Consider the following 27,432-nt stretch of genomic DNA (forward strand, 5'->3'; position numbering starts at 1 on the left):
ATTCATATGCAGTTATTTAAAAGCTACTGCTAAATGCTGTTCTAATAGTAAACCAAGGATGAAATATTGCCTCACACAGAAGGATCGTAACATCATACCTGATCTATCGTATTGGTATCAGAGGAGAAGCGGTTTAATATGCTTGCTAAAGGAGTCGTTTCAAAGAGCCTGGGAAAAGAAAGATGGGAAGAATTGAATCTTATATCAAATTTTTTCATGCAACAAAACTGGATGGTGACCAGTCAAGCACAAAAAAAAAAAAAAAAAAATGCAGTTCCATATATATTCCAATGACAACAAAAGTTTATTTATTTTTAATTTTTTAATTTTTAAATTTGAATCCAAAATTTTAAGTTTATTATTCATGCTTTCATATGTACACCGTACATTTTAAATTTTTATTTAAAAAAATAAAATTTTATTAAAAAAAAAATACAAAATGTGACCCTGGACCACAAAACCAGTATTAAGTGTCAATTTTTCGAGATTTATATTAAAACTGAGATTTATACATCATCTGACAGCTGAATAAATGTGATTTCCATTGATGTATGGTTTGTTAGGATCAGACAATATTTGGCTGAGATACAACTATTTGAAAATCTGGAATCTGAGGGTGCAAAAAAATCTAAATATTGAGAAAATCACTTTTAAAGTTGTTCAAATTAAGTTCTTAGCAATGCATATTACTAATCAAAAATGAAGTTTTGATATATTTACGGTAAGAAATTTACAAAATATCTTCATGGAACATGATCTTAATATCCTAATGATTTTTGGCATAAAAGAAAAATCTATAATTTTGACCCATACAATGTATTTTTGGCTATTGCTACAAATATACCCCAGCGACCTAAGACTGGTTTTGTGCTCCAGGGTCACAAATCTCTTTTTTGGCTTAAATATACCCTAAAGCAGGGATTTTCTAAATTTTTCCATCATCCTAACCACTTTGACTACCATAGGATATAGGATATATTAAGTTAATATTTTAACAATTTAACACATTTGCATGCTCATGCTTCAGTCAGTTAATGGTCACAGAACGTGCAGGTAAACAAATATAATTATATAAAGTAAATAAAATTATAAACAAAAATACATTTAGCTTATCATTTATTTTAAAATGTTTGTTTATGTACATTTACATTAACTAGCTTTTAAATTAAACTAATTAAACTATTATTTAATCAACTAGCTTTTCACCAACTCATGAACCCCAGTTTGGGAAGCAGTGAGTTACAGATTAGCATATCACCCTATCTGTCCAGATGTCCTTCCATGAGTGCTTCTAAGACGCTAAATCCCCTAACATTGTTTGCTTAGCTAAATGAGCCATAGAGAGGGTACACAGGCAAAGAGCAATAAAACAAGACACACATAAACTCTCTCTTTACTATGCTCCTGGCCACACACCTCGAGTCCTCTCATCTAATACATACCCACACACATCGTGTCTCAGTCATGACAAATTATACACAATATGCAATAACATTCCACATTAACACTTCAGGAATATGAAGGTTTTGATGTACCTCATTGGGGCAAGGATAATGTTATTGAGCAGATTGTGGTGCAGTTCTTTGGCCACCCGCAGGCCTGTCCACTCCACAGCCACTGATGTGGCCAGACAGAGTACGATACCCAGACAGCACAGCAGACTGAACACCAGCAGGTATGACGAGTGACTGAAACCATAGTCCTGCAGGGAGAACAATGATGACTTTTAAAAAGCACCAACTCGCTTGGTATCCACATGAGCTGAAGCGGAATATATCTGTGCGCAGGTAAGTGATTTTATCGATCTAATCATAAGTTATAACATGTTTTGTCATGGTTATACTTTGTATAGAACAACATCTGCATATTTTAAGCATTTATTTACCAATATTAGTGTTGCAGTGCTGCAAGAACAATGTCTACAAAAATAAAGATAGCTATATTTGCATCTACACCGATGGACGATAATATTCTGTTTATTATAAGCGCACACTGCAGTTATGTCGCCTGCCACTTCAAATGCTCAAACTCTTTAAAGGCCACAGAAACATTTATGAACGACAACCGCATTTAAATACAAGAATTCTTCCTTCGAATTCTTCATTCTCAAAACTGCTGCGATTGCCACCATGGAAACCATAGCAATGTTATGCCGTCTCAGTGTTTGGTATCTGCTCATTTTAATTTTTAAAGTAATATTACTGCAACCAAAGGCGTGTTTTGTTTAGTGATTTTAATGAAAGCGCTGTTAACAAGCCACCGTGTTTTGCTTATGCTTGGAAGGCTACTTCGCAAAGCGCTATCTTGAATAGTTGCCATGTCCACTTATTATAAGTAATGCTTATTAAGCGCCTCTGAGCTTGTTATTTGGACTCAGCTGATAATTCTTAAATTTAGTAAAACGTTAATAAAGTAGGCAGGTGAAGTTCACTTTTTATAGCAAGATCTGGCAACACTAACTCTGATACGCATTTAAATATGCCATTAACAACCAGCTGTTCAGTTCTGTTCTGTAAACACTGAGTAGAAGTACTGTTGCCACTACCAGAGTTTTTCTGTAGTTACTTCGTTTGTAGAATGTAATTATCACTCCTGTAAATTACTGCATGATGTGTACACAACAGAATTAAGCATTAAAAGGTGAATTGCCACCTGCATTTGGCTGCAGTGTGTACGTAGCCATTGTCAGGTGGATTCTGATTGGCTGTCAATGTTTTTAATCATTCTTAAGCTGGAAAAAAAAACATTATTTTTTCTCTGTGTCTATTATTATTATTATACTCACAGAATGATTATTAACAATTTACAGTAATAGTTATTGTTATTATTATTATTGTCCTGGATGTGAAAGGCCTTAAAAGTGTATTTAACATGCGAGCTGCAAAAATCCATAGCACTTCTAGCAGGCAAATCATTTAAATTACACATCAAGACAGGATTTTCTGACTGATGAACCGCAACCCTCCAAATGCTAATCTTACATGCTGTATAAATAACAAACTGAAAGAAAATCAATCGAGCAATCAAGACAGCTAAAAGGCTATTCATTATCGTAGAACTCTAGCAGAGAACATCAATAATGAGAATTAACTTAAAAACATAAGAACTAATTAGTGGAAAATCTAAATCAGGGTTAAGTCTACTTTGGCTGTATTTAAGCACACCCCTTGTGCTGGATCTTTCTGTCTATGAGAAAGGTCTGAAAGATCTGGAGAACCACTGGCTTCTTTGAAGCAGCACAATTTTAACCATCTGACTGAGTCAAGCTGAGGTTTATTAGATAAACGTCCTCGCCTCTAACCCTGAACAACTGGAGTCTAGACTTACTGTGTTATCTGAGCTGTCAGAACACATGCTAGCTCCAGGCTAAGCCCACCACAACATGCTCTTCCTTAGTGACAGCGGTGGTCTATTAATAAAGTGAGAAGTCTCTTTCTGGTTCTTAACACCTTCTCTTGTCTTTTTCCTGTGTGTTATTCTCAGCATTTATGTGCATCATGGACAGATAAAACGCCAGTAGGACATTACAAATTTGGCAAATTTATCACTGAGAAATTTAATAACACAAGCAGCCAATGAAATCATGCATCTAAGCTGTCCAACGTTGAGGAATTGTGCCACTTCAGCAGGTGCAAACCATAAATTATGTAAATCTTATACACTCTGAGCCGAAATCATTCAAGAGGGCATTTACTTTTCAAAGTCGAAATCAAGGCATGTGTCAGATGTTCACTTTTAAACAAATTTGACCAGAATATCATAGAGACTTGTAAACAAACATAGCATTCTTCAGAAAGTGTCAAATTTGAGTTTACATGTAAGATCTGGTATCTTTACCTGCACTAGGGAGCAGTTGTGTGCAGCTGCATCGATTTTGGCTGTGATGACTTTGGACGTCCAGTGAGCAAGCCAGTAGTCGGTGGCCACCAAAAAAGAGTGTTTGAGGAGCTGGGACAGCAGGAGCAAGAGAAGCAGCAGGAGGCCTGCTGAGCTCAGGTACGTCCCACAGGATTTCCATGGTATGGTTGCTCTGTGCCTCATCACTTGAGAAAGGTTATCTTCTTCATCACTCTCCGCAGACTGTTCTATATAGCAAAGGATAGACAGATATTGAATTGTGTAACAAACAATGTGACAACTTGTCCCAGGTAGAAAGATAAAGAAACAGACATATAGGCAGATCATGTGACAACCAACTTATCCCTTTTGACATTCATATAAAATATCCTTGTCCACAGTATAATCCTTTGAACAAGTACAAACTTGAAGTGTATAGAGCACACTGCACTTGCTGCTCTAAATTTAAAAAGCAGCGTCATGCTGCCAATTTAAAAAACACAAGTGTAGGTGGATGTCAAAGAGGGGAGAGATATAGAAAGGAATAAACATGAGAAAAAAGGCTGCAAAGCCCATAGGCATGTAACACTTGGACCATGCCAGGATTACCCTTGAGTACTTACTAGCACAGCACATTAGCCATCATGAAGGGAAAAAAATGTGCTACAACCTACTATGGTTTAAAAACTTAGCGCAATCTCAATGCTGAGAAGACAGAACCATCCCCACATTCATTATTCATTCATTCCAGCATGGTCTGGACCGTCAGCAGATGATAAATGCTCTTGCTCTCTCCCCCATGCTACAACTAAAATCAACAATCTGCTACTGTCAGTCGCAGTTGAAGCTAACCAACCAAACCCTGAACTCTTGGATTTATCCAGAATATAGTAAAACAGCGATTTCACAGTGAACACAATGTGTGCAGTGACACTTCTGGAAGAGTTTCTTGTCCCTTTTTCAAGCAAAACATGAAGTATACTATTTTGTAAGTCACTGCAGTGAGAAAGCCAACCTTTCAATATACATTCAGAACTGAAGTATATTGAAATTTGGCCAACTGCCATATGACTGGCGCTCAGCCTATATCTGCCATCTAGAGAATACTCATTTACCATAAATCCTTATTTTCCTCCAGCCCATGGACACAGCAACTCTTCAATGAACTGAATCTAGTGGCATTATCCTGCATACTAATGCATTACAGCACGGGGTCCAATCTTGCTCATTGAGGGCCACTTTCCTAAAGAGTTTAGCTCCAGTTCACCTGCCTGCAAGCTTTTAGTGATCCTGAAAACCTTGAATAGCTGGTTCATAAGGCTCGAACCTGAGGCTCAGCTCGAGGTCAGAGTGAGAACCCCCTATGATAGTACAGTGTGGAGGAAAAATAAAGGAATTAGAGGAGAAGGGGAGGTGGAGGGTGCCGGAAGAATTGTCACTGGAATGAAGTAATGACTGCTGCTTATATACAGTTGTAGCGATGATTGACAGGACTGGATGATTAGGCTCCTCCCAAAACCCATTGGGAACTTCATTTCAAGTGTGCCTGATTAGGATTGTAGTCAAACTCTGCTGGATAATAGCCCTCCAGGATCAGGTCTGGACACCCCTGAATTACAGACTTAATATGTTGTCTTCAAGTCCTCCCATGAAGTCCTACTTACAAATTATCCACTTCAAAATTGCAATAATGTGTGTTTGGTGTGTAGTTGTAAAATGTTCACAAATTATGCATAACACAAAGAAAACAAAGCTTGGACAACTATGGCCATATTCTCTATACCGGGACAGCCAACCATTTCAAAAAGCCATTAGCTGCATCCCTAATTAAAAACACCTAAAATAGCTACTTAATGTCTGCAGGAAGGAAGCCCTCCAGAGTAAGGGTCGTCTAGCGTTGCTCTATACCAATTGCAATTTCCACATTGCAGGAATTGACCTCTGTGTGATGCCAATATGTTTCCCTGTTCCACTCGGAAGGATCATATTTCTTAATTACAGATTCATTACAATGCTTAGTCTAGGCTTACCACCAAGACCATCAGCCATCTGTCAGTGCATCCTGAACTTTCTGACAGGTGGTGAGGGTGGGTAATCCAAACATCTTGGCATCAGGACTTGCAGAGGGTGTTGCAATCAGATAATTGGTTTTTTTCAATGCTGCCATCAGCAAAAAAACTGCAAAAGGGAACAAGAAGAGGTACTACTCTCTTGTCACCCAGATCTTTAATGAAGATTTATGAGGATTCATACCAGGGAATTGCATAGTTAACAATGCAACAACCCATTGTCTTTTAATTGCAAGGAGCTTGCAGGAAAAATCTATTATTGTATCAGATGAGCATGTAATACAAACTCTGCTAAAACACTTGTATTAGTGTTTTGCCGCATGTTTTTCTACTCTTACCTTCCTCTTCCTCCTCAGTCTTCAAAGCCTCTCTGGAGTACATGGCCCGCCTCAAGTTTTTTCTTTCCAGCACAGTCATATTTTCATCTACTGTCTCCTGGAACACAAAATAATGGAGAACAGGGTATTCTGTTTAGCATATTTAACTAGTTAAGCAGCATAAATCAAATGTCAATTTAATTCTTTATATGAATTGTTTCCAATTCTTTGCCTGAGTATTTGGGTTTCTGCAAAGATACACTGAATAATAGTGGCCTGATATGACCTGTTCTGTAAGAACATCCTTTACATCCTCCTGCACGTTGAAAGATCAGAGCCTATAATGAAGGAGCCTATAAAGAACATCTACAGGTAGTTTTGTTCCAAATACTGTATGATATGCCATGTAGAAGATAAACAGGAAGGGACCCAACACAGTTCCTTGAGATACTCCAAAGTCCTGAGACTTAAATGTATTTTTTAACACAAAAGAACAGTTCAGTGACCTGATTGGCAGCTGTGTTGGCCACTAGATGGCATATTAGATACTTGTTTGGAGACTTGAGTCTATTATAGTCACTGTTTTGTCTATTTCGTCCAATTTGACATGCATTCTCTTCTCAGTGTATCCACTGTGTCCTGTCTTTTGGATTTCCAAGCTTATATTTTGTCAGCATAAACATAGAGATTCGTTTTCCAATCTCTCAAACAATACAAATGTCAACAATAAGGTCAAGTGAATATTTGGCATAACAAAGCAAAACTAATGAACTTGCCCTTTAAATCACTTCCTCTAGTATCTCATTCATTTTCTGCAGACTACCTTCTCAAATTCTTTGTCTTGTCTGTGCATTAGTGTCTTCCACTGCTCGAAGAGCTCAGGCTGAGAATTTTGGATGTCTTTTAATGTCCCCTCTGTCTGTATGCTGCCATCCTTCATTGCAACGATCTACAAAAGAAACAACATTAAACTATTACTTAATTTGCCACATAAGAAGGTGGACATTTTTAATGCCCCATGAGAAGTAAAGCCAATATTTAACAGCAAGCCTGACCCTTCCTGTCTGTCAGCTTAAATTGACTATGGCTAAATAACAGGGAGTTAAATAAAAAACTCTTGTCTGACCACTGGTGATTTATTGAATGCCAGAAGGAGGAAAACTTTAACAAGGCAATTCATCACCCACAGCCAGTGTGAGAGAGACTGGGGCTTTATTTATTTCAAATAACACTAAAGAAATGGTTGCAATCAAACTATATCTAGGAAACAAACATATCAAATATTTTCCAGTTAACATATCTAAACCACCTTAAAACAAAACAGATTTACTGTGTATAATCTCAAGATGTTTTCAGGGAACACGAGGTAAGGAAAATAATTATAGAATAATTACAGGAGAGTCTCACATTCTTGTAAAACTCATCCACTTCTAATTTAACTTCTAAGCTAATTTATCTTGTTTTATATTGAATAAAGGTATCTCCTAAGTTAATTCAAATGTAATCACAATTGACCACATCTATGACATGTTGATTAGCACAAAGTATCCTGCAATATTCTTTTAAAAGTAAAATCTCTGCAAGTCAAAAAGTAGTGTTTCCAGTTACTGAGATTAAAATGTAGGAGTTTGGTGCATTGTAAGAAGTGTTTTCTGAGAGACATGTCTGAATACAACATTTGTGCCTGTTACATCTTATAAGGCGTCTGAATGTGGAACATTTCTTGTTGGTGAAAAACAAAATCAGGTTAGGTAGAAGAAGAGAATGATTTGCCTATTCTAAACCTGCAGTGACCTTATTTTGGTTGAACGGCTTTGGTTTGGTCTGCAGTTGGATTTCTCTCATTGCAAAGAGTGGCCAAATGGGAATTTAATTAGATTTTTCTGTAGACCAGATGGTCTATTTGACTCAATGTGATCTATAATGAAATGTGTTAGTAGGATTTGCAGGTTCAAACGTGACAGAAACCAAATTAATTCATCCTTTACAACAGGCTTGTATTGAGCTATAAATAAAAAACACATTCCTACAGAAATAATGTAGGGCTCCTCAGAAATGATTTCTAGAGGTTCTGCAGGTAGACGACAGGTGATGAATGAAGGTAAATAATTCATAAGTATAGCTCAGCCCATGTAAGATTTGACTTTTAAATTAGGCTTCTACATCTCAGAGTTCACCTTTTCAATAATTCTTTTGCTTTTTCTCTTTCCGATATAACAGAGAAGAGTCAAAAGACCAAGTCTGCTCTTCTGCCTAAGAGCAGTTTTAAATCTGATCTAGCCATCAAAATTCTGACCAACTGGTTTAAATGACTTTCTAAAGGGGAAGAACTGTAAGTGTATTTGCATATGAAGTACCCAATCTGCATGTGGGAGATACTGTAGTTTGTGTGTCACGAGCACCACCGTCCTCTTCTCCTCCCTCAGCAGCTTTAGAATGCCCTCTTGCATCAGGTGATCACTCAGGTGAATATCCAGCGCTGAGAACGGATCATCCTATGATAAAAGAAAAAATGTATTGACGTCTCACTTCACTGATTTGCTTGTATAGCTAGCTGTATCTGGACCTACCAAGAACACCACATTGGTGGTTTGATAAAGAGCTCGAGCGACACTGATTCGCTGCCTCTGGCCTCCAGAAAGAATAATGCCCTGGAAAGAGCAAAGAATAGGAATAGGAAAGTTATCAGCAAGGCTGTATAGATAAAACACCTAATTAGGAAGAGGGCAGGGGGTAGAAGTTGTTACGGTAACCATACCGCACACACTTGGCATGTGTATTGATCATGTTGACTGTTGACTGAACTCTTTAAATGAGCTGGAAGACTGCTTTTAGGAACAACCTGAAAGCCATTTACGACATCAGGCTGCCTTAAATGTGACTTGGACTAAAAACCTGAGAGTAAACAAAAGAGACAGTGCCTTTTTAACGGCTGCCTGGATACTAAAACATGAGGAATATGTATGTTTATCAGGGGAATTCAATTTGACCCATCATAACTGAAACTCTACCATTTGCAGTACTAAAGCCATTCCAGATGGCTGGTAATGAAATGCGTCACCAAAGTCACATGGGCGGCACACTAACCCGCTCTCCGATCTCCGTCTGATCCCCCTGGGGCAGAATGTCAATGTCCGGCTGGAGAGAACATGCTTCAATTACCGCTCTGTACCTGGACAACAAAAGATATGAGACTGAAGCACAGCTGGCTAGATACTTAACACTATGTGGTAATCTAGCTTTAGTACTTTTTGAAATAATGTTGTTGAAATAAAATGCTTAATAATGTGCTTAATAATGAATGACTGATTCTTTGTACGTTTTAAAGCATTACTACTATAATAATAATAATAATAATAAGTATAAAAATTACAGACACTCACAAAGCCACTGAAAGTAAGCCATTTAAGAATGACGCCATAGTCCAAAGATTCTAATTTCCCTCCAAATATAATTTTTCAAAACTATCAGCGCTTTAAGAAATGTCTGTGTCCACAATAATGTGAAAATATACACAATACAATCAAAGCCAATCAGAACATACTAAATGTGTGATCAGCAATACTAAATGTGACCGTTGACCAATGAGACTTCTTTGTGGGCGGATCTACCCAATAGAATGCATTAGTGCCAGCCCCCTTTTTCAGCAGATTTGGTTCTGGAAGTATTTTTTCCATTCATTTCTCTGATGGGGATTTTGAAAAATTAATCTTTATTAAAGTGTTATGAGCCATGAACCAAACCAAGTGGGTACGAGGTGAATCATAACATTGCAAACTTTGATTTGAAGCAAAAAAAGTATTTGAAAAATGCCAAAAAAGACAAAAATGCAAAGGTACAAGACAGTGTACATCATAGCTTTGCGAATGACATTAATCAAATGAATAATGACAGAGAAATATAAAACTAGTCATTTTAAATATATAAGTATATACACACACATAAGTGGGTGGAACTAAAAAGTGCTTTTAGTGCATATTGCTTGTTGCGACTCTGATCGATGGTATTTTCTTAGCAAACAATTATTTCTAAACACTATTATTGTAAGATTAAGTTGAAATAATGCGGCTGACCGCTTCAATAGAAGCAAATACCATTGATTAACAACCTCAGAGCTCAAAGAGTGGAAAAGAGTCATGAAAAAATAAATTAGCACAAGAAACTTTGACCAAAAGTGCAGTAAAACTTGCTATTGCTTAGCGAAATTCAGTCATTTCAATAGGAATTTTTCACATTTTTCACACAAATTTGTGGCATTGACGAATAGAAAGCTGCTTGGTTTGAAAGTGACTTCTGTGTAATCTGTGCTTCATATATTTTTACACTACTGACAGTAGACAATGGACTTTTTCGGCAAAGAATTTTGCTGTGAGAGCATCTTAAATTACAAGTGCTTTAAGTACAGACACGTATCAGCCGCTGAGGGAGCTGTAAAACACAGATTATGAGAAGCGGCGACTCACAGAGATACACTTACTGAAGGCCACATCTGTCTAATGACTGTCACTGAAGTTTAAAGAGGCGATAATAATTGAATGTCACATGGGGATAGAGGACACTTTTGTATTGACAAATGGACACTAAAAAAAAATAAACACTTGACTTGTGTTCATCACTAGGGCAACTGAATGTCAGGCACAGGTTAATGTGTACAGAAGGCCCATTAGACACAAACGTTAGACCTAGATGCCATATGGTGGCCTTTTTTAATATAAATGCGTGGGCAACAAATCAATGGAGTGAGCAATCGATGATAAATATATCTAGAGAAAGTAAATGAAGGTCAGTTACCTTTGCTTTATTAAAGGCATCTCAAAAGTGATGTTCTCTGCTAGAGTGGTGTTTAGGAGCCAGGGCTTCTGGGAAGCATATGCCACAGCACCTCTTTTCCTGTCAGAGGGGTTGCCATAACATCAGTGACCTCCTTCACAACACCAATGTTGCTCTTAAATATAAAAGAAAGGCTTGTTCAAGCTTTTTTTATCTGACCTACACTAAAAATGATTATTTACATGAACAGTACACCAAAAATGATAATTATGTCACCATTTATTTTCCTTCATGTCATTCTGAACCTGAATGATGTTGTTAGACTCATGATATTTAGATTTCAAATCAAGTCAAGTCACCATTATTTATATTTAGTATGTCATGACAACTCTCTGAGGGAGTAGCATGGTAATGTACATGACAATGTTAATGTATTTGGTCTTGGCGGAATAGATCTGCTGCTGCTGCAGAGCAAGTACAGAGACGTGCTACTGCCAACACATCCACAACATGCTGCTGTGAGTATGTAGGAAATACTGCTGCTGCACATGTAACACATATGAATAACCCCATATAGCATACACGAATCACCTCGTAGCAGATCTATACAGGTGGAGCTGGGGAACAGGGCCGTGCGGAGACCTTTGGAGGGGCAGGTGCTCAAAGTATAAAAGGGGCACATGGAACATGGCTTTTAATAGAGCTGTGCTCCTTGCTGATATGTGTATCGAAATGGATGCTTCTGTATTGATACAGCAGCAAATGCCATGACGCAGGTTTGAAAAAGAAACAGAACAGAAAAGACCATTTTAAGTTTAAATGTTAAAGACATTTTTTTAAAGACACCTCTTAATTACTCTGGAATTATATTATTATTATTATTATTGTTGTTGTTGTTGTTATTGAGTTCACAGGGTATGGTGGTTTTGCTGTTGTAAACACTACTGTTGTTATTGTAGAAAAAATATTCCTGTCTTATTTAAAATAGAATTCTATTCTAATCCTGTTCTGAATTTATTAATTTTTTGAATGATAATGATTATAAAAACAGGATTGATAAGTATAATTCGGAGGACGAGAAAATCATTATAAGCCTGTTTTACCAGTGTTGTGATAATTATTTTTAAGGCACTGTACGTTTTTTAAATAAATACTGTAATAATAATATTATAATAGTATGAATAGTTTTTAGTCAGATAAAATAAAAAAGACAAGACACCTCGACGTGCTTTAAACTTTTCCCAATTAAAGAGCAAGAACGAAAGAGAACGAGCTCCTTTGTTTTTATTGCTGTGTGTAGAACTACGTTAGCTGCATTTTTAATATTTAATATTCATTTTAATAAAATGTAAATTCGTCTCCCACAATTTATTCAAGCAGGTGTTTTCACATAGAGTTTTCTAGATTTAAATCTAGATTTAAATTAAAAGAGACACGACCTGACGTTTTATTCGTATCCAAAATGAGGAGATATGAATATCAGGAGAGCTGTGCAGTGCATGTTTCATTGACACTCGAAGTCAGAGGGCGCTCTCGAGCAGAAACTTTTGACGTGCAGGATATCCGCAGAAAGCAGAAAGTGGACCTTCACAAAAGGGTGTTTAGTTACAAAAAATAAAAATAAAATTGCCTTGACAAAAGGGCACTTTGGGCATCAAGGGGAAAAGGTGCAGGTGCTCAAGCACCCACCGCACCCCCCCTCTGCACGTGCCTGCTGGGGAAGGTGGAAGGTTCTGAATTGCGCTGCCAAACTGCTACAGCAAAGGAAAGCCAGGTATTTGAACATTGAGCAATGAGCTCATTGGCTACTGATACAGGAGAAAAATCTTCTGCTTTGTGTGTTAGTTTACATTCAGCGCGCAAGGTTTACGCACATGGTCCAAGTCTTCTTCTCTGTTTTTTTGTGTATCTCTGTGGCAGAATTACAGCGCCACATATTGGTCTGGCATGTGTACTACATCGTTTTCAGTCGGTTTCAGTGATTCCGTGTGGACGCAGATATTTCCTGAGACGACTCCGTGTTTACAGAATTTGAAGCAAAAAAAAAAGATTGGATACGGAGAAACCCGTCTTCGTGTGGACGTAGCCTTAGAGTTTCATGCCAGAACTCTGTATAGAGCGTTTTTAAAATGTAGATTGTGTCAAAGCAGCCTGCATAAATCCAACTTGCGGCATTTTTAATTTGATAGCTACAACGGAGGGGAAGATATTTTTAGGAAATGTCATCTTAAGTTACATCTTAGTAAATATATGCACGAGTCATTTTTATGCAACTTTTATGTAATTTATTTCCTCATTGGAGCAGATGTGGTCAGCATGAACTGTTGTTCTTTGTGGTGATTACAGTGTTATTTTAGTATAATTTATACTATTATAGCATTATTAAAAAAATTGCTTTTACTTTTCTATTTTTATTTTAATTTTAGTTTAAGAAATGTTGTCATATTTTTTGTCTGTTGTTACAAACCGTTGCTATGTTTGAATATTTAAGCAAAACTTGATCTTCCAGTCAGTATACAGCAATACTGTGCACTCTGCTGACCAATGAGATTTCTTTGCGCAAAATCATTGCGATCACAGTTAATTAGGACAAAATTTAGAATAAGATGATACTAGTGTAAAATATGCTGGTGTGCAAAAAATAGCCAATAATAATGTATATAATTTACATACAAAAGGAAGAATAATCCTATTATTATTATTATTTTCTTTTTGTCATGTCTATTTTAATAATTATTTAAATTTTGCTTTAATTTAATTTCAGTTTTAGTTTGACTAAATAATAAATACATTGTATATTTGGCATGTCGGGTTTGAAAACAAACAAACAAAGAAACATAAAAAAAACATACAGCTTGAGGGTGACACATGAATGACAGAATTATAATTTTTATTGTACTGTTTCTTTAAAGTTTACTGTGTGTTCTAACACACAGTATCTGATGTCCTTGTCTTATGGTAAGAATGAACCTTTCTGATTAATATTCAGAAACTGCTTTAAAAACAACTATATTTGAACTAGTGAATAAAGTCTCATGTGGCATGTGTGTGTGTGTGATACACACCTGATATCCCTGTCTGCAGCTGCATCTGTGGGGCTGAAGGCACAAATACATAAATATCACTTTAAAAGGTTCCCCTAAAGCATCATGAAAAGACATTTACACACACATGCGTGACCTCTGCAGTACATCTCTCTCAGCTCCACATTAAACCTGATGCCATGTAATAGGAGGCCAGAGAAGTGCTGTGTAATCATGTATGGCTCAATTGCAATGCAGTGCAGCCAAACCAATGAAGCTTTATATAGGCATGAGTACAGAGAGAAAAAGCCAAAATGGATTTGTCTGTTGAGCATATAATGCCATGCCGTCCTTGGTAACATGTACAAGCCAGGAAAGGATCAGGTTTTAGAGTATTGATTTAAACTATGGGAGAGTCGCATAATTATATCTGAAAACAATTTAAAGGAACACTCCACTTTTTTGGAAATAGGCTGATTTTACAACTCCCCTAGAGTTAAACAGTTGAGTTTTACCGTTTTTGAATCCATTCAGCCGATCTCCGGGTCTGGTGGTAGCACTTTTATCTTAGCTTAGCATAGATCATTGAATCGGATTAGACCGTTAGCATCTCGCTCAAAAATGACCAAAGAGTTTAGATAATTTTCCTATTTAAAGCTTGACTCTTCTGTAGTTACATAGACTGACGGAATGACGGAATGTACACGATGTAACTACAGAAGAGTCAAGCTATAAATAGGAAAATTATCGAAACTCTTTGGTCATTTTTGATGACCAAATGCTAATGGTCTAATCCGATTCAATGATCTATGCTAAACTAAGCTAAAAGTGTTACCGCCAGACACAGAGATCGGCTGAATGGATTCAAAAACGGTAAAACTCAACTGTTTAACTCTTGGGGAGGTGTACAATGAGCCTCCCCAAGGTTTCCAAAAAAAGTTGAGTGTTCCTTTAAGGCTGTGTTTGGAAAAGCATGCTATGATAGTATTAACACAAACATTGTCAAACTGTGCAGTATATAACAGAATACACTGCATGCAATGTTATATCCCACAATGCAATGTGTTCAACCTTCTATTTCAGGTGTGACAAACCAAGTAGCAACTATATTTTTCTTTCTTCATTTGATTGGCTTATCAAAGTTAAAGTTTTTACACAAAATTTAATAATATTTAGTTCTGACATCATAAACCCCCCCAAAGCATTTCAAAGTTTATTCACGGGCGAAACAACATCATGAATCACAGTTCAATTTTGTTTCAATTTGAATCAACATTGATATTGTTTCACATTTTTACACTGTCTTATTATTTATTTTTAACTTTTAAGTATTATATCTTTTTACAATTATTAAGCAGGATTTTTTTTTAGCATTTTAATTATTCATAGGTGAGTCAGTGTCATGAATCAAAGTTTAATTACTGTTTTTTTCTATTTTTTTATAGAAATAATGTAGATATTGCAACAGTGTTTCAACGTCTTTTACAATGCAATGTTAAAGTTTTAACATTGATTTGTTAGTATGTGTTTATCTTTTTACAATTATTTAGCAGTGAACGTTGTTTCAACATTTTTTGGCATTTTAGTGTTGTTTCACAGGTGAATAATCATGAATCAAGGCTTCATCAATGTTGATTAATATTTTTTTCGATTTTTTTTAAATAAAATCAATGCTGATATGCTACAGTTTCAACGTCTTTTACAACATCTTGTAAAAATGTCACCATTGATTTTTATTGATATTGACAAGTATTTTGTTAACCTTTTCTACAACCATTAAGCATTAAATGTTGTTTCAGAATTTTTTATGATTCAATGTTTACTCAAAGGTGAATCAACATCAAGAATCAAAGTTCAATCCCTGTTGAATCAACCGCGATATCACTATGTCTTTTACAATGTTAAAATGTCAATGTTGATTTATTTATTTTGTTATCTTTTTTGCAACATTTGGCATGTAATGTTTTTTTCAACATAGAGACAAAAGTGACATTCTTCAACTACATTTCATTCATGAAGGTCAATCTCATGCCAGCTAGTGAATGTCACTTGCTAACTTCAATTTATGTCTGAGGTCATGTGACAGTTTAAAATGCTTCCTATTGCATAATGCGTACGGTTTCACATACACATTTAAAGGGGCCATATGATGCAAGTTCATGTTTTCTTTTGTCTTTGGAGTGTTACAAGCTGTTTGTGCATAAATAAGATCTGTAAAATTGCAAAGATTAAAGTCTCAAACCCAAAGATATATTCTTTATAAAAGTTAAGACTCTGCCACGCCCTCCTAAAACGGCTCATTCAAACATGCCTCGACACGTCTATGTCACTGTGTGGGAAGATTTGCATAACACCACCCAAACGTATATGCAAAGAAAGAGGGCATGATTTTTATTCTCGCTGTAGTATTGTTGCTGCAGCTGGCGCCATGTCCTGGAGACGCTGTGTGTTTAGTTGTGAAAGCGAAAGTACTTTGTTTAGGCTTCCAAATGAGTACACAACTATAAATCAGTGGTTAAGTTATATTTACAACACTGTTCAACCCAAATATTCAAGTGTGTGCAGTGCATTTTATGGAGGACTATTTCCTGAACCTGGGAGAGAGTAGCCAACAATGTGAACACTATGAATGGCTGTGAACACTATAAAGTGGGGCAATTCCTATGTCGCAAGGACAGTCTGGTGCTTCTGACTAACAGCCTGCAAGTACGTTTCGATATTTAAAGAATTTGCTACTGACGATTCAAACGCAAGTTTTGAGCAGTGTAGAGTAGTGCTTGTTTAGCGTTTCTACGATCACAAATGCAGACATGGTGTTATGTTTACGTGGAGTGGCACAACGCGTAAAAAGTCCGTAGTCATTATAATCAGTAATTATGTACTCACTGAATGCAAAAAATGCCTCGTTTATAGTGGGTTTTAATGTTATAGTCTCGTCGCGCCAGGAACACGCTTGAGGTATTCGGCCAATCACAATGAACTGGATAGCTGGCCAATCAGAGCACACCTCACTTCTCAGAATGATGAGCTTTGTAAAAATCGGCACGTTTCAGAAAGGCGGAGCTTAGAGGAGCAACAATAATGTACAGTATGTGGAAAATAATGTGTGTTTTGGTGTAATGCAATGTAAACACATTGCATTACACCAAATACACAAAGTAATGTTCTTTTTAGCAACATCATATGATCCCTTTAAATAGTAAACTTCCATTGAGTGTATACTGCACAGTATTCAGTATGCATCCTGCTAGTATTCCATTGTAAACAATACCATTTTCTATTTCAGCTGTGAGAAGAATAGATTGTGATTGCTTGTCGAGCTCTATTAGAAAAATTGTCCATCACATAAAAATAATGGTCTAGTAGGGAAATTACACTATTTCTAGATAACAGGCAGCATTATTTTGAAGTATCCAGACAGCTTTTGAAAAGAAATAGTAGATGGCTTTTTGAAATGTCCGGTAATAACACACCTTGGCTTTGTAATGTATGGCATAGTGATTGCCGCCAACAGTAATAAGATATGTCTATTCTTGGCTGCCATTCCAGCTCAAGTGCCAAGAACAGGACAGACACCTGCACACACTCACACATTCACACATTGTGACAGCGCATGCTGTTTTATTGATGACCGAGTGGAAGGTAGTACATTTTATCACCAGCACCAACTGTCGCCTTGATAGTAAAACGCTTTTTAATAGTCCTCCAAAGAGCTAATAAAGCAGATAGGAAAGCCATTAAAATTGCAGCCATCTCTGTTGGAACCATGGTTTAGCAGGTAGTGTAAATGGTAACGTGTTGTGCAAATACAAAGTGACACAACTCCAGCTGGAGTCATTTCCCAGTCTGGTTTTCTCATCATTTCCTGTCTTCTTTCCACTTGCCATATAATAAAGTGGACAAAGCAACAATTTCTCAAAACCTTGCAGCCACAATTTTTTAGCAGCCTCACTAGCCGCAATTTCTTCAAAATTAGGTATTGCAGGATGCAGCGTATATTTATTTTCAACAATTTCAGACAAGCTTGGTCTCAGCATGCACAGTGTTGGGGACAGCTACTTTTAAAAGTAATGCATTACAATATTGCTACTCCCCAAAATTTTTGCATTATTTAACATATTGCAGGTTTGCATATACAATTTGATTTATTTAGTCCCTAAGGGCACATAGTTTTGGAAACAATATACAAATATACAATATGCAAAAGTCTCCCCAAAGACTATACATTCGCCCACTAAAATTCACTCTCTCAAAAAAGTTTTGCGTTCACCCAAAAACCTTTGCATTTGGCCACTATAATTTGTTCTCCTGCAAAAGTTTTGCATTCCCCAAAGAACTCTTCATTAGCTCACAAAAATTTGCGTTTGCTCAAAATTTTGTGTTCACAGAGAAATTTTGCATTCCCTCACAAAAATCGAACTGCGTCCTCTAGGGATCGCTATGGGGAACGCCGTCAGCGTGACCCATGTCTGAAGCATACATACAAAAACATACAGCGACAGCCTATGACATCACTACTGGCGCGACCACAGTATAAAGAGGCGCCGGGAAAATACATCATCCTCTTCTTCGTCTTCAGTGACTGTTTTGTTTGAAGCATGCATTCTACTGGTAAGATCGATTTTCTACTATTACCATGGTGAGCACTAGCAAGGCGTTTAAGAGATGTGTGCATCCGTGTCCTCGTTATTTGACACCTGATGACACACACGATCTTTGCGTCTTTTGTTTGGGCGAAGAGCATGCACGCAATGTCCTCGAGGGGGCAATCTGCGTGCACTGTGAGTTTTTTCTAGGAGAAAGCTCTGCTCTCGTCTGTCTCTCTTTTCGAGGAAGGAGGGGCAGCCGTCTGTTTCCTGCGGTTCGAGACTCAATGATGCCGAGGCATGGAGGAGAATAAACTCGTGGGGTTCGCAGGCGGATCTGGCTGATGAATTTTCAGTTGGCTGATGAGTCGGCTGCAACCGAGGGCGAGCCGCGGGATGATGATGATGACGCGATCTCGCTGACATCATCTGATTCAGAGGCTAGTGTTCTGCTGGGTTATGCCCAGGAAGAGCAGGACATGTCTGAGGGTGAAGAAGTTGAGACTGAGATCAAATGAGACTCAATCCTCCTGCCCGGCGTATGAACAAACTTTTGGAAGTTATAGAACGCGTCAAGACGGTGGTGCCGCAGGAAAAATAAAAGTTGTCTCGATTAAAAAAAAAAAAAAAAGGATGCGTGAAAACGGCTATGAGAGGATGCCCCTATGAAGAGATGCTAGCCAGCTATCTCTCTGAGGGTGAGACATCCTCTCTCAAGGCTCCCTCCTTGCCATCTAGGCCCCTTCAGGAAGCCTTCAAAACCTTTATTCCAAGAAGGTCCAGGTCTAAGCCCGAACAACGCAGGGGTCCTGGCCCATCGCCATCTGGGGATCAGAGATGGGCACAGAAGGCTAGTGTCGTGACTCGTGCCTCTCCCCCACCTGCGGGTAGGGCTAGAGGGAGGCGCGGGTCAAAGAAAGGTAGGCAAGACCTGAGGGAGGTGATCCAGACGAGGCGTTCTCAATGCTCTACTCTTTGAGAGTAAAAGAGTCCCTTCCCTCAGGGGGCCTGTCATCTGCCCTCATCTTCTCCTCTCTAATTCCTCTGCAACCACCGTTAATTCCACCTGACCGAGGTTGGGTGGGAACCTAGGAACCTGCATTTAAAAACATTAAAAATGGACTTTTGATGTTTTCTTTAAGTTCTATGTTTCATAGAAACTACCTTACTGATGGTCCGGACCCGACTCTTTGGACTTCGCCTCCGGGACTGATCTCATGCGCAGGAACCATGGATGGGTGAGTACGATCCAGTTTTACAGTTCACTGGTATTGTGAGCCATTCTTTGCAGTTTCTGGGACCTGTCATTTTGTGTGTTTTTACCTCTTGCCTTCGACACGGGGCAGTGATGACCTCACTCATCAATACTAGATCCGGGCTAGAATGAGAGCCCTGTTTCCGGCCTCATACCCCTGGATCGTGTGGCCCAGTCGTAGGTTTCTGTGGGAGCCTCCCTGGTCATCAGGTCTCCAGCACTAAAATGCCTGGACCTGTGGGTCTTTTAACATCAGTTCTTGGCATAGGGACGCCTCCTTTGAGAAAGGTGCATGGCTATCTGAGGATAGATATGTGCTAGCTCAGGGACTGCTCTCCTTCCGGGGGTTTTAAGTAGAATCTCCCTGAGCCCCTGTGCTAGGGTGTAAGTAGATTCTGAGAGTCCGAGTTCCCTCTCAGGCTGAGAGTTCAGTTTTCCGCTCTCCAGAGTCTGTCATGGTAGAGCTAGCATTGCTCCACTCACTTTTGAGGGTCACCTATGAGCATGTTGCTCCCTTCCTGCACCCTATGCTCTCCTGGCTGGTCGAGCTGGCGTTGCTCCCCTCACCTTAGAGGGTCACCTATGAGCATGCCACTCCCTTCTGGGAGTCTGATGTGCTCTCCTTGTTGGTCAGACTAGCATTGCTCCCCTCACTATAGAGGGTCACCTATGAGCACGCTGCTCCCTTCCTGCACCCTATGCTGTCCTGGTTGGTCGAGCTGGCGTTGCTCCCCTCACCTTAGAGGGTCACCTATGAGCATGCCGCTCCCTTCTGGGCGTCTGATGTGCTCTCCTTGTTGGTCGAGCTAGCATTGCTCCCCTCACTATAGAGGGTCGCCTATGAGCATGCTGCTCCCTTCCAAGCTCTCCTTTTTGGTCGAGCTGGCATTGCTCCCCTCACCTTAGAGGGTCACCTATGAGCATGCTGCTCCATTCTGGCCTGTGAGCATGCTGCTCCCTTCTGAGCTCTCCTTGTTGGTCAAGTTGGCATTGCTCCCCTCACCTTAGAGGGTCACCTATGAGCATGCCGCTCCCTTCTGAGCGTCTGAGTTCCCTCTCATGCCGAGTGTTAAGTTCCGCTCTCCACAGCTCTGCCATGGTAGAGCTAGCTTTGCTCCCCTCTGCATAGAGGGTCACCTATGAGCATACTGCTCCCTCCAGAGCATCTTCTCCGTGCACTTTCTGAAAGCCACGTTGTGGTAAGATCGCACACCAAGTGTTTTGCAGTCTTTCCAAAATCCTGTACGGTATGGGTTACGCGCTGCAGCTTCGTACCCATTCTTTGAGTCGGTCAGGCCCCGGTTTCACCTTGGGCCCCACTCTACCTATGTATGTGCTGAGTGCCCTCTCATGCTGAGAATTATGTTCTCCGCTCTCCAGAGCTCTGCCATGGTAGAGCTAGCATTGCTCCCCTCACTATAGAGGGTCACCTATGAGCATGCTGCTCCCTCCTGAGCATCTGAAAAAACTTCAGCTCTGTAAGTCAGAAACTTCAGGCTGTTAGGCCTCTCCCTGCCTTCCTGTCAAGTTGCTCTCCTTGTTGGTAGAGCTAGCTTTGCTCCCCTCAGCATAGAGGGTCACCTATGAGCATGCTGCTCCCTCCTGAGAAGATTTAACAAATCCATATGGTAAGTGCGCACGCTAGTCTCTGTGCACTTTCTGAAAGCCACGTTGTGGTAAGATCGCACACCAAGTGTTTTGCTGTCTGTCTAAACGCGCTGCGGCTTCGTTTCCCATTCTTTGAGTCGGTCAGGCCCCGGTTTCACCTTGGGCCCCACTCTACCTATGTATCCCCAGTGATACTCCTTGAACAGGGTGTTGGTACCAAGGATCTTTTGAGACAGTTCCTTCAGCGAGCTCTTGCAGAGCAAGCAGTAGCTCCTAGGTTACAGGCCAAGACTTAGTTACTATCCTAAGCGCTTGGTCGTATCCCCTTAAATGAATCTCTTCTTCTGATTCCAAGCCTTTGAGCTCTACCCTGGCCCCTAACAGGTAAGTTCTGGGGTATGCAGCTCAGGCCTTTGGCCGAAGGGGATAATGTCACTGACAGCCGTCGTACCGTCCCAGCCGGGTAGAGTTGGTACTTAGTGCTCACCTTTTGTGCTTGGCTTGCACTCCCCTCAGCATGGTGGCATGGGTATTCCGTTCCCCATAGCGAACCCTAGAGGACGTAGTTTGAAGTTCCCTCAAAGGGGAACGTCTCAGGTTACGTATGTAACCATGGTTCCCTGAGAGTAGGGAACGAGACACTGCGTCCTCTAGGTCCGGTGCCATGCTTCGGACGCAAGCTTCAGACGAAGAAGTGGATGACGTATTTTCCCAGCGCCCCTTTATACTGTGGTCGCGCCGGTAGTGACATCATAGGCTGTTGTAGGCCAACATGTGTTGTTTTTGTATGTATGCTTCAGACACGGGATACGTTGACGGCGTTCCCCATAGCGACCCCTAGAGGACACAGTGTCTCGTTCCCTACTCTCAGGGAACCATGGTTACATACGTAACCTGAGACGTTCTCTCACAAAGGTTTTGTTCCCCCAAGAAACATTCACTGCTAAAAATTTGTTCTCATGCAAATGTTTTGCGTTCCCCAAAGACTTTGAATTGTCTCGCAAAAATCTGTATTCTCTAATAAAAGTTTTGTGCTCCCAAAAAACTTTGCATTTACTCACAAAAATTTGTTTTCTCTCAGAAAGGTTTGTTTCCTCAAGAAACTTTGCATTCACTCGCAAAAAGTTGAATTCTCTCGTAAAAATTTTGTGTTGCCAGAAAAACTTAGATTTAAGCTCCATATGAAAATAGATTTAAGTAGATTTAAGTTTAAAGATTTAAGATTTAATAGATTTAAGTTTAAATAGATTTAAGCTCCATATGAAAAGCCTTTCAATGCTTATCAGTTTTGAATAAATATATATTCATAATTGACATGTTCCTTCATACAATCTGTTCAACGCAATGCATTCTGGTAGATCCATGAAGATGACATACTTGGCCAAAATGAGGTATCTGATATGGTTGAATAATTTTCTGCCTACCTTCCCAACATGTTTGCCCAACTATGACTTAAAATTTACTAGGATGAGATTTACTAGGATGAGATTTACTAGTTTACTAGGATGAGAGTTGCTGAAATCGCGTTTGGTCTCGTACTGTATCGTGTATCTTGTCAGTGTGTGCACTTGCTTGGCCATTTGTAGTTGATAAACAGGAAAGTGGGTTCAAGCGCCAGCAGAAGGCAGTGTAATGAAGTGGTCTTTAAGAGAAGCAGTCTATCAGCGGAAGTTTAAAATCAGCTCGTAAGTGTATTTACTTGTCTCAGTGTTTAGCGCATTTGCCGTTGCTAGGAAACGCTTATTTTGTTTACTAGGATGAGAGTTGCTGAAATCGCGTTTGGTCTCGTACTGTATCGTGTATCTTGTCAGTGTGTGCACTTGCTTGGCCATTTGTAGTTGATAAACAGGAAAGTGGGTTCAAGCGCCAGCAGAAGGCAGTGTAATGAAGTGGTCTTTAAGAGAAGCAGTCTATCAGCGGAAGTTTAAAATCAGCTCGTAAGTGTATTTACTTGTCTCAGTGTTTAGCGCATTTGCCGTTGCTAGGAAACGCTTATTTTGTTTACTAGGTTGAGAGTTGCTGAAATCGCGTTTGGTCTCGTACTGTATCGTGTATCTTGTCAGTGTGTGCACTTGCTTGGCCATTTGTAGTTGATAAACAGGAAAGTGGGTCCAGCTGAATTGAAATGATCATTTGTTGGTTTGGTATAATAAAGGTTATTATACCGCGGCAGCGGTCGCGGCAGTCGTCGTGTGAAGCCCTCTTAGTGTGAAGACCAAAGAGTGTAAAGACCATCGACTCTACCGTAAGAGTGTAAAGACCATCGACTCTACCGTAAGAGTGTAAAGACCATCGACTCTACCGTAAGAGTGTAAAGACCATCGACTCTACCGTAAGAGTGTAAAGACCATCGACTCTACCGTGCGACTCCACCGGGCAGGGACACCGGCAAGGGATAGTAGTAGCTTTTTATTTAATTTTTTCATTGATATGTTTATTATTGAAATGTTGTTGTTATATGCATGTGTTAATTTTATTTAATTTCTTTATTTTCTTAAATATGTGGGTAGATAGTATTTATAGAGTTGTAACTTTTTAGTTTTAGTTACTTTTTCTTATTTGTAAGTCGCTTTGGACAAAAGCGTCTGCTAAATGACAAAAGTAAAAGTAAGTAAAGTAAAATGCTGTCTACATTAGCAGCCTAAGCAAAAATGTCAAAAAAAAAAAAAAAAGGATTTCAAAAACTCCAGAAAAACATGCAAAGCTTCAATAATGGCAGACATATTAAAAAAGTTATAGTGAATGGTAAAATGTATTTATGTGTATTGTTTCATTATCATTATAACGACCTCATAAAGTAGCTGACAGTGGATGAGAGGAACTACAGAGCCCTAAAGAACAAAGCTGAGGGATTAATGCCAACAAACATAGAGCAAAGCATCAGCACTGCACAGCATGACAGGACACGTCCACAAACCCTCAGCGTGTACACAGTAATTAACAGACTCTCTGCAGGACGCATTAAATGCTTATGTTTGTGTTTTGCAGCTTTGTAAGACAAAAAAAAAACAACAACCTTTCATTTCCTTCATCATCCAGAGTGGGCAGTCTGCAAAAGAACACACAGAAAATTAATAAGTCAAAAAATAGGAGAAATAAACATGACAAAGAATCAGAGCTAAAATCAGTAATAAATAAATACAGTAAAGTATTATTTAATCAACATTTCAACAAGAGATTCCGATCAAGAATAAACATGCTGCTGTAATATTGCAAGGATTCGGAAAGCAAGATACAAAAAAAATCCATAAAGATACAAAAAAAATAATAAAAATAAAAATCCATAAAGTGCCACTGCTAGAATTGAAATTATCTCTGAGGCTAAAAAAAAAAAAAGTTCTTGAGAAGTCAACAGGAATATAAATAATAGCTTTTCTGCTGCCTGAAGGTACTAGCTGCAGTCGAAGCTCTTAAAGGAACACTCCACTTTTTTGGAAATAGGCTCATGTTACAACTCCCCCAGAGATAAACAGTTGAGTTTTACTGTTTTTGAATCCATTCAGCCGATCTCCGGGTCTGGCGGGAGCACTTTTAGCTTAGCTTAGCATAGATCATTGAATCGGATTAGACCATTAGCATTTGGTCATCAAAAATTACCAAAGAGTTTCAATAGTTTTCCTATTTAAAGCTTGTCTCTTCTGTAGTTACATTGTGTACTAAGACCGATGGAAAATTAAAAGTTGTGATATTCTAGGCCGATATGGCTAGGAACTATACTCTCATTCCGACATAATAATCAAGGAAATCTGCTGCCGTACCGTGGGTGCAGCAGGCACAATGATATTACGCAGCGCCTGAAAGTAGTCCCCAGCTAGGTCACTAAAACCTGTATACTGGTAATACAATTATTGTACAAATTTGAATGACGCATAAAATGATGGAATCTTAGATTATTTATGAACAAAATTTAATTATTATATTTAAATATTTTAAATACAATTAAACTTAATTGCATTTAAATATAATTTAATATATTTTTAATTTATATTTAATTTTCACATTAAAGATTAAACATTTTAAAATTTAACCAATATATGAAATACTGTTTTTATATTACATTTAATACGTATTATATTATTACATTCTATTTTATAATTACCAAGAACTACTTAAAACCTAACATTTCTGATGTTGCAACTATAACAGCAAAGGTTGAGGTAGCAGTAAATGTTTACAGAAAAAAAAAATAATAATATTTTAATATATTTTCTACTTATTTATTCACTACTTCTAAAATAGTGACAGCTAACTTGTGTTATAACTATGTTGTGTTTAAGATTTGTGTTTAGGACATTAAATGTTGACATTTGAAGCTGTTAAAGTGATTTATCTGTGCAGATAAACAATTGTCTGATAAATGACTGAGAAAAGAAATGTTGATACTCTTGCCATCTCGTTTGTAAAAACAAACCTAATAAAGAAAATTCTATGTATTTTGGTTGTTATTTACAAAATATTATTAGCCATGAAGTAACTGTGTACGATCCCTTTAAATAAAACAACATATCAGACAAAAAAATAAACATAAACAGTACATGTTTACAAGCAACATCTATCAGAGATCAAAGACTATTTAGCTTATCTATTACTTACTACAAATATCTTATTTACGATGTTCTGGACATGACATATTGAGATCAGAATCTGTGAGACTCATTCATGTAGGCATTTCTCTAATAAATGATTCAGATAAAAGAGGTTTTGTTGCCACAGCGCCTGAGCTACTCTCTGATCACGAGCCAGAAGTGTCCTATCCAACAATCACACGTAAAAACCATTTCCTTTCCAATTAGACAACACCCAGTTAATACAGTACATTTTGGTACTGGTAGTATAAACATTTGCTTTTCGAGACTCACATTTAGCCTGCTTGAAAACTAGATGACTATTCAAGGAGATATTTTGTGCTGTAAGGCTTTGTAGTCTGTTTTTAGACATAACATACATTTTGCTTAACCCTCAGCTTATGGGCACATATAACATGCGAGCTATTTGAATAATGGAGATGGTTCTCATAGAGAGAATGTGCTCATGGTGAGAAGATAAGTGCTCAAATAACTCATAGATAATTCATCTTATGTCATTCTGTAGGAGCCAGGTGTCCTTCGGGGTCAGATACTTTAAGCATGTATTTAAACACATAAGCAATTGCTTGGCCTCTGCATTGTGGTTGCAGTAACAAACTTCAATACTCAAGGGGCGTTAGAGCTGCTTTCAAATCTCTGTGCCGTTAAACTAGACGAATAATAATTCAAGTTTAACTCATTTAAAGAACATTTACTTTTTGAAACTGTAAAGCTGCTTTGATACAATCTGTATTATGTAAAGCGTTATATAAATAAAGGTTATTTGACTTGATTTGTTGCGGGTCTGAGACGGTAATTCGATTCAGACAGCTTTACATTTCACTGACTGCTTCCAAATCATGCTTCTACCTTACAGATATGAACATCTCCTTTATATTTTAATCTAAAACACTTTAAGTGGATTTGCATTGTCTGTTTAATCCCATTGTTATCTTAAGTAGACCCTTTGATTTGGGCTCATTTGGTTGGTTGATGCCAGGAGAGACTGGCACTTGAACAAACGCCCTCCTGTATTGTGCTTGACCCTGGTCCTCTTAAAAGCATGTGCGAACATCAAAACACAAGCCCCAAATCAACATTGTAATCACTAATAGCCTGTATGAGAGCATGAACTGATGAACAGGTGACTAATTTGTGAAGAGTACTTGATATGATGGTGTACCGGAACATCACAGCCTCTGTTTGACCCCTGAAGGTCAGATGAGTGTGACGTATAGTGGGTGAGGGAAGGGCTTCTAGTGCTCATCAACAGAGGCAACACTGTATTCCTGAAATAGCCCTGTTGCCCTTGATCTGCTGTCATTTGAGGCATTATGGAATGCACTGGCACATTATGACCTTTTTATTGCAGTGATCTTTTTAAAGGTGATCTGTCACTGTT

The 27,432-nt window shown here is 38.5% G+C and overlaps 1 protein-coding gene across 1 annotated transcript in view; it reads right to left on the bottom strand.

Moving 5' to 3' along the window:
- Nucleotides 1-27,432, bottom strand: part of LOC306868492 (ATP-binding cassette sub-family C member 8-like) — a gene marked incomplete at both ends in the record, with an annotated part of 74,920 nt that overhangs the window by 6,612 nt on the left and 40,876 nt on the right. The window contains 11 exons of the mRNA XM_079414689.1: nucleotides 99-168; nucleotides 1,536-1,702; nucleotides 3,838-4,085; nucleotides 6,245-6,341; nucleotides 7,047-7,172; nucleotides 8,581-8,718; nucleotides 8,794-8,874; nucleotides 9,311-9,395; nucleotides 11,015-11,113; nucleotides 14,059-14,091; nucleotides 24,482-24,514. Of these exons, the coding sequence (XP_079270815.1) occupies nucleotides 99-168; nucleotides 1,536-1,702; nucleotides 3,838-4,085; nucleotides 6,245-6,341; nucleotides 7,047-7,172; nucleotides 8,581-8,718; nucleotides 8,794-8,874; nucleotides 9,311-9,395; nucleotides 11,015-11,113; nucleotides 14,059-14,091; nucleotides 24,482-24,514 (1,177 nt within the window). The remainder of the gene's footprint in view (nucleotides 1-98; nucleotides 169-1,535; nucleotides 1,703-3,837; nucleotides 4,086-6,244; nucleotides 6,342-7,046; nucleotides 7,173-8,580; nucleotides 8,719-8,793; nucleotides 8,875-9,310; nucleotides 9,396-11,014; nucleotides 11,114-14,058; nucleotides 14,092-24,481; nucleotides 24,515-27,432) is intronic.

The sequence above is a fragment of the Barbus barbus genome, assembly GCF_936440315.1.
Source record: "Barbus barbus genome assembly, chromosome: 50".
NCBI lineage: Eukaryota > Metazoa > Chordata > Actinopteri > Cypriniformes > Cyprinidae > Barbus > Barbus barbus.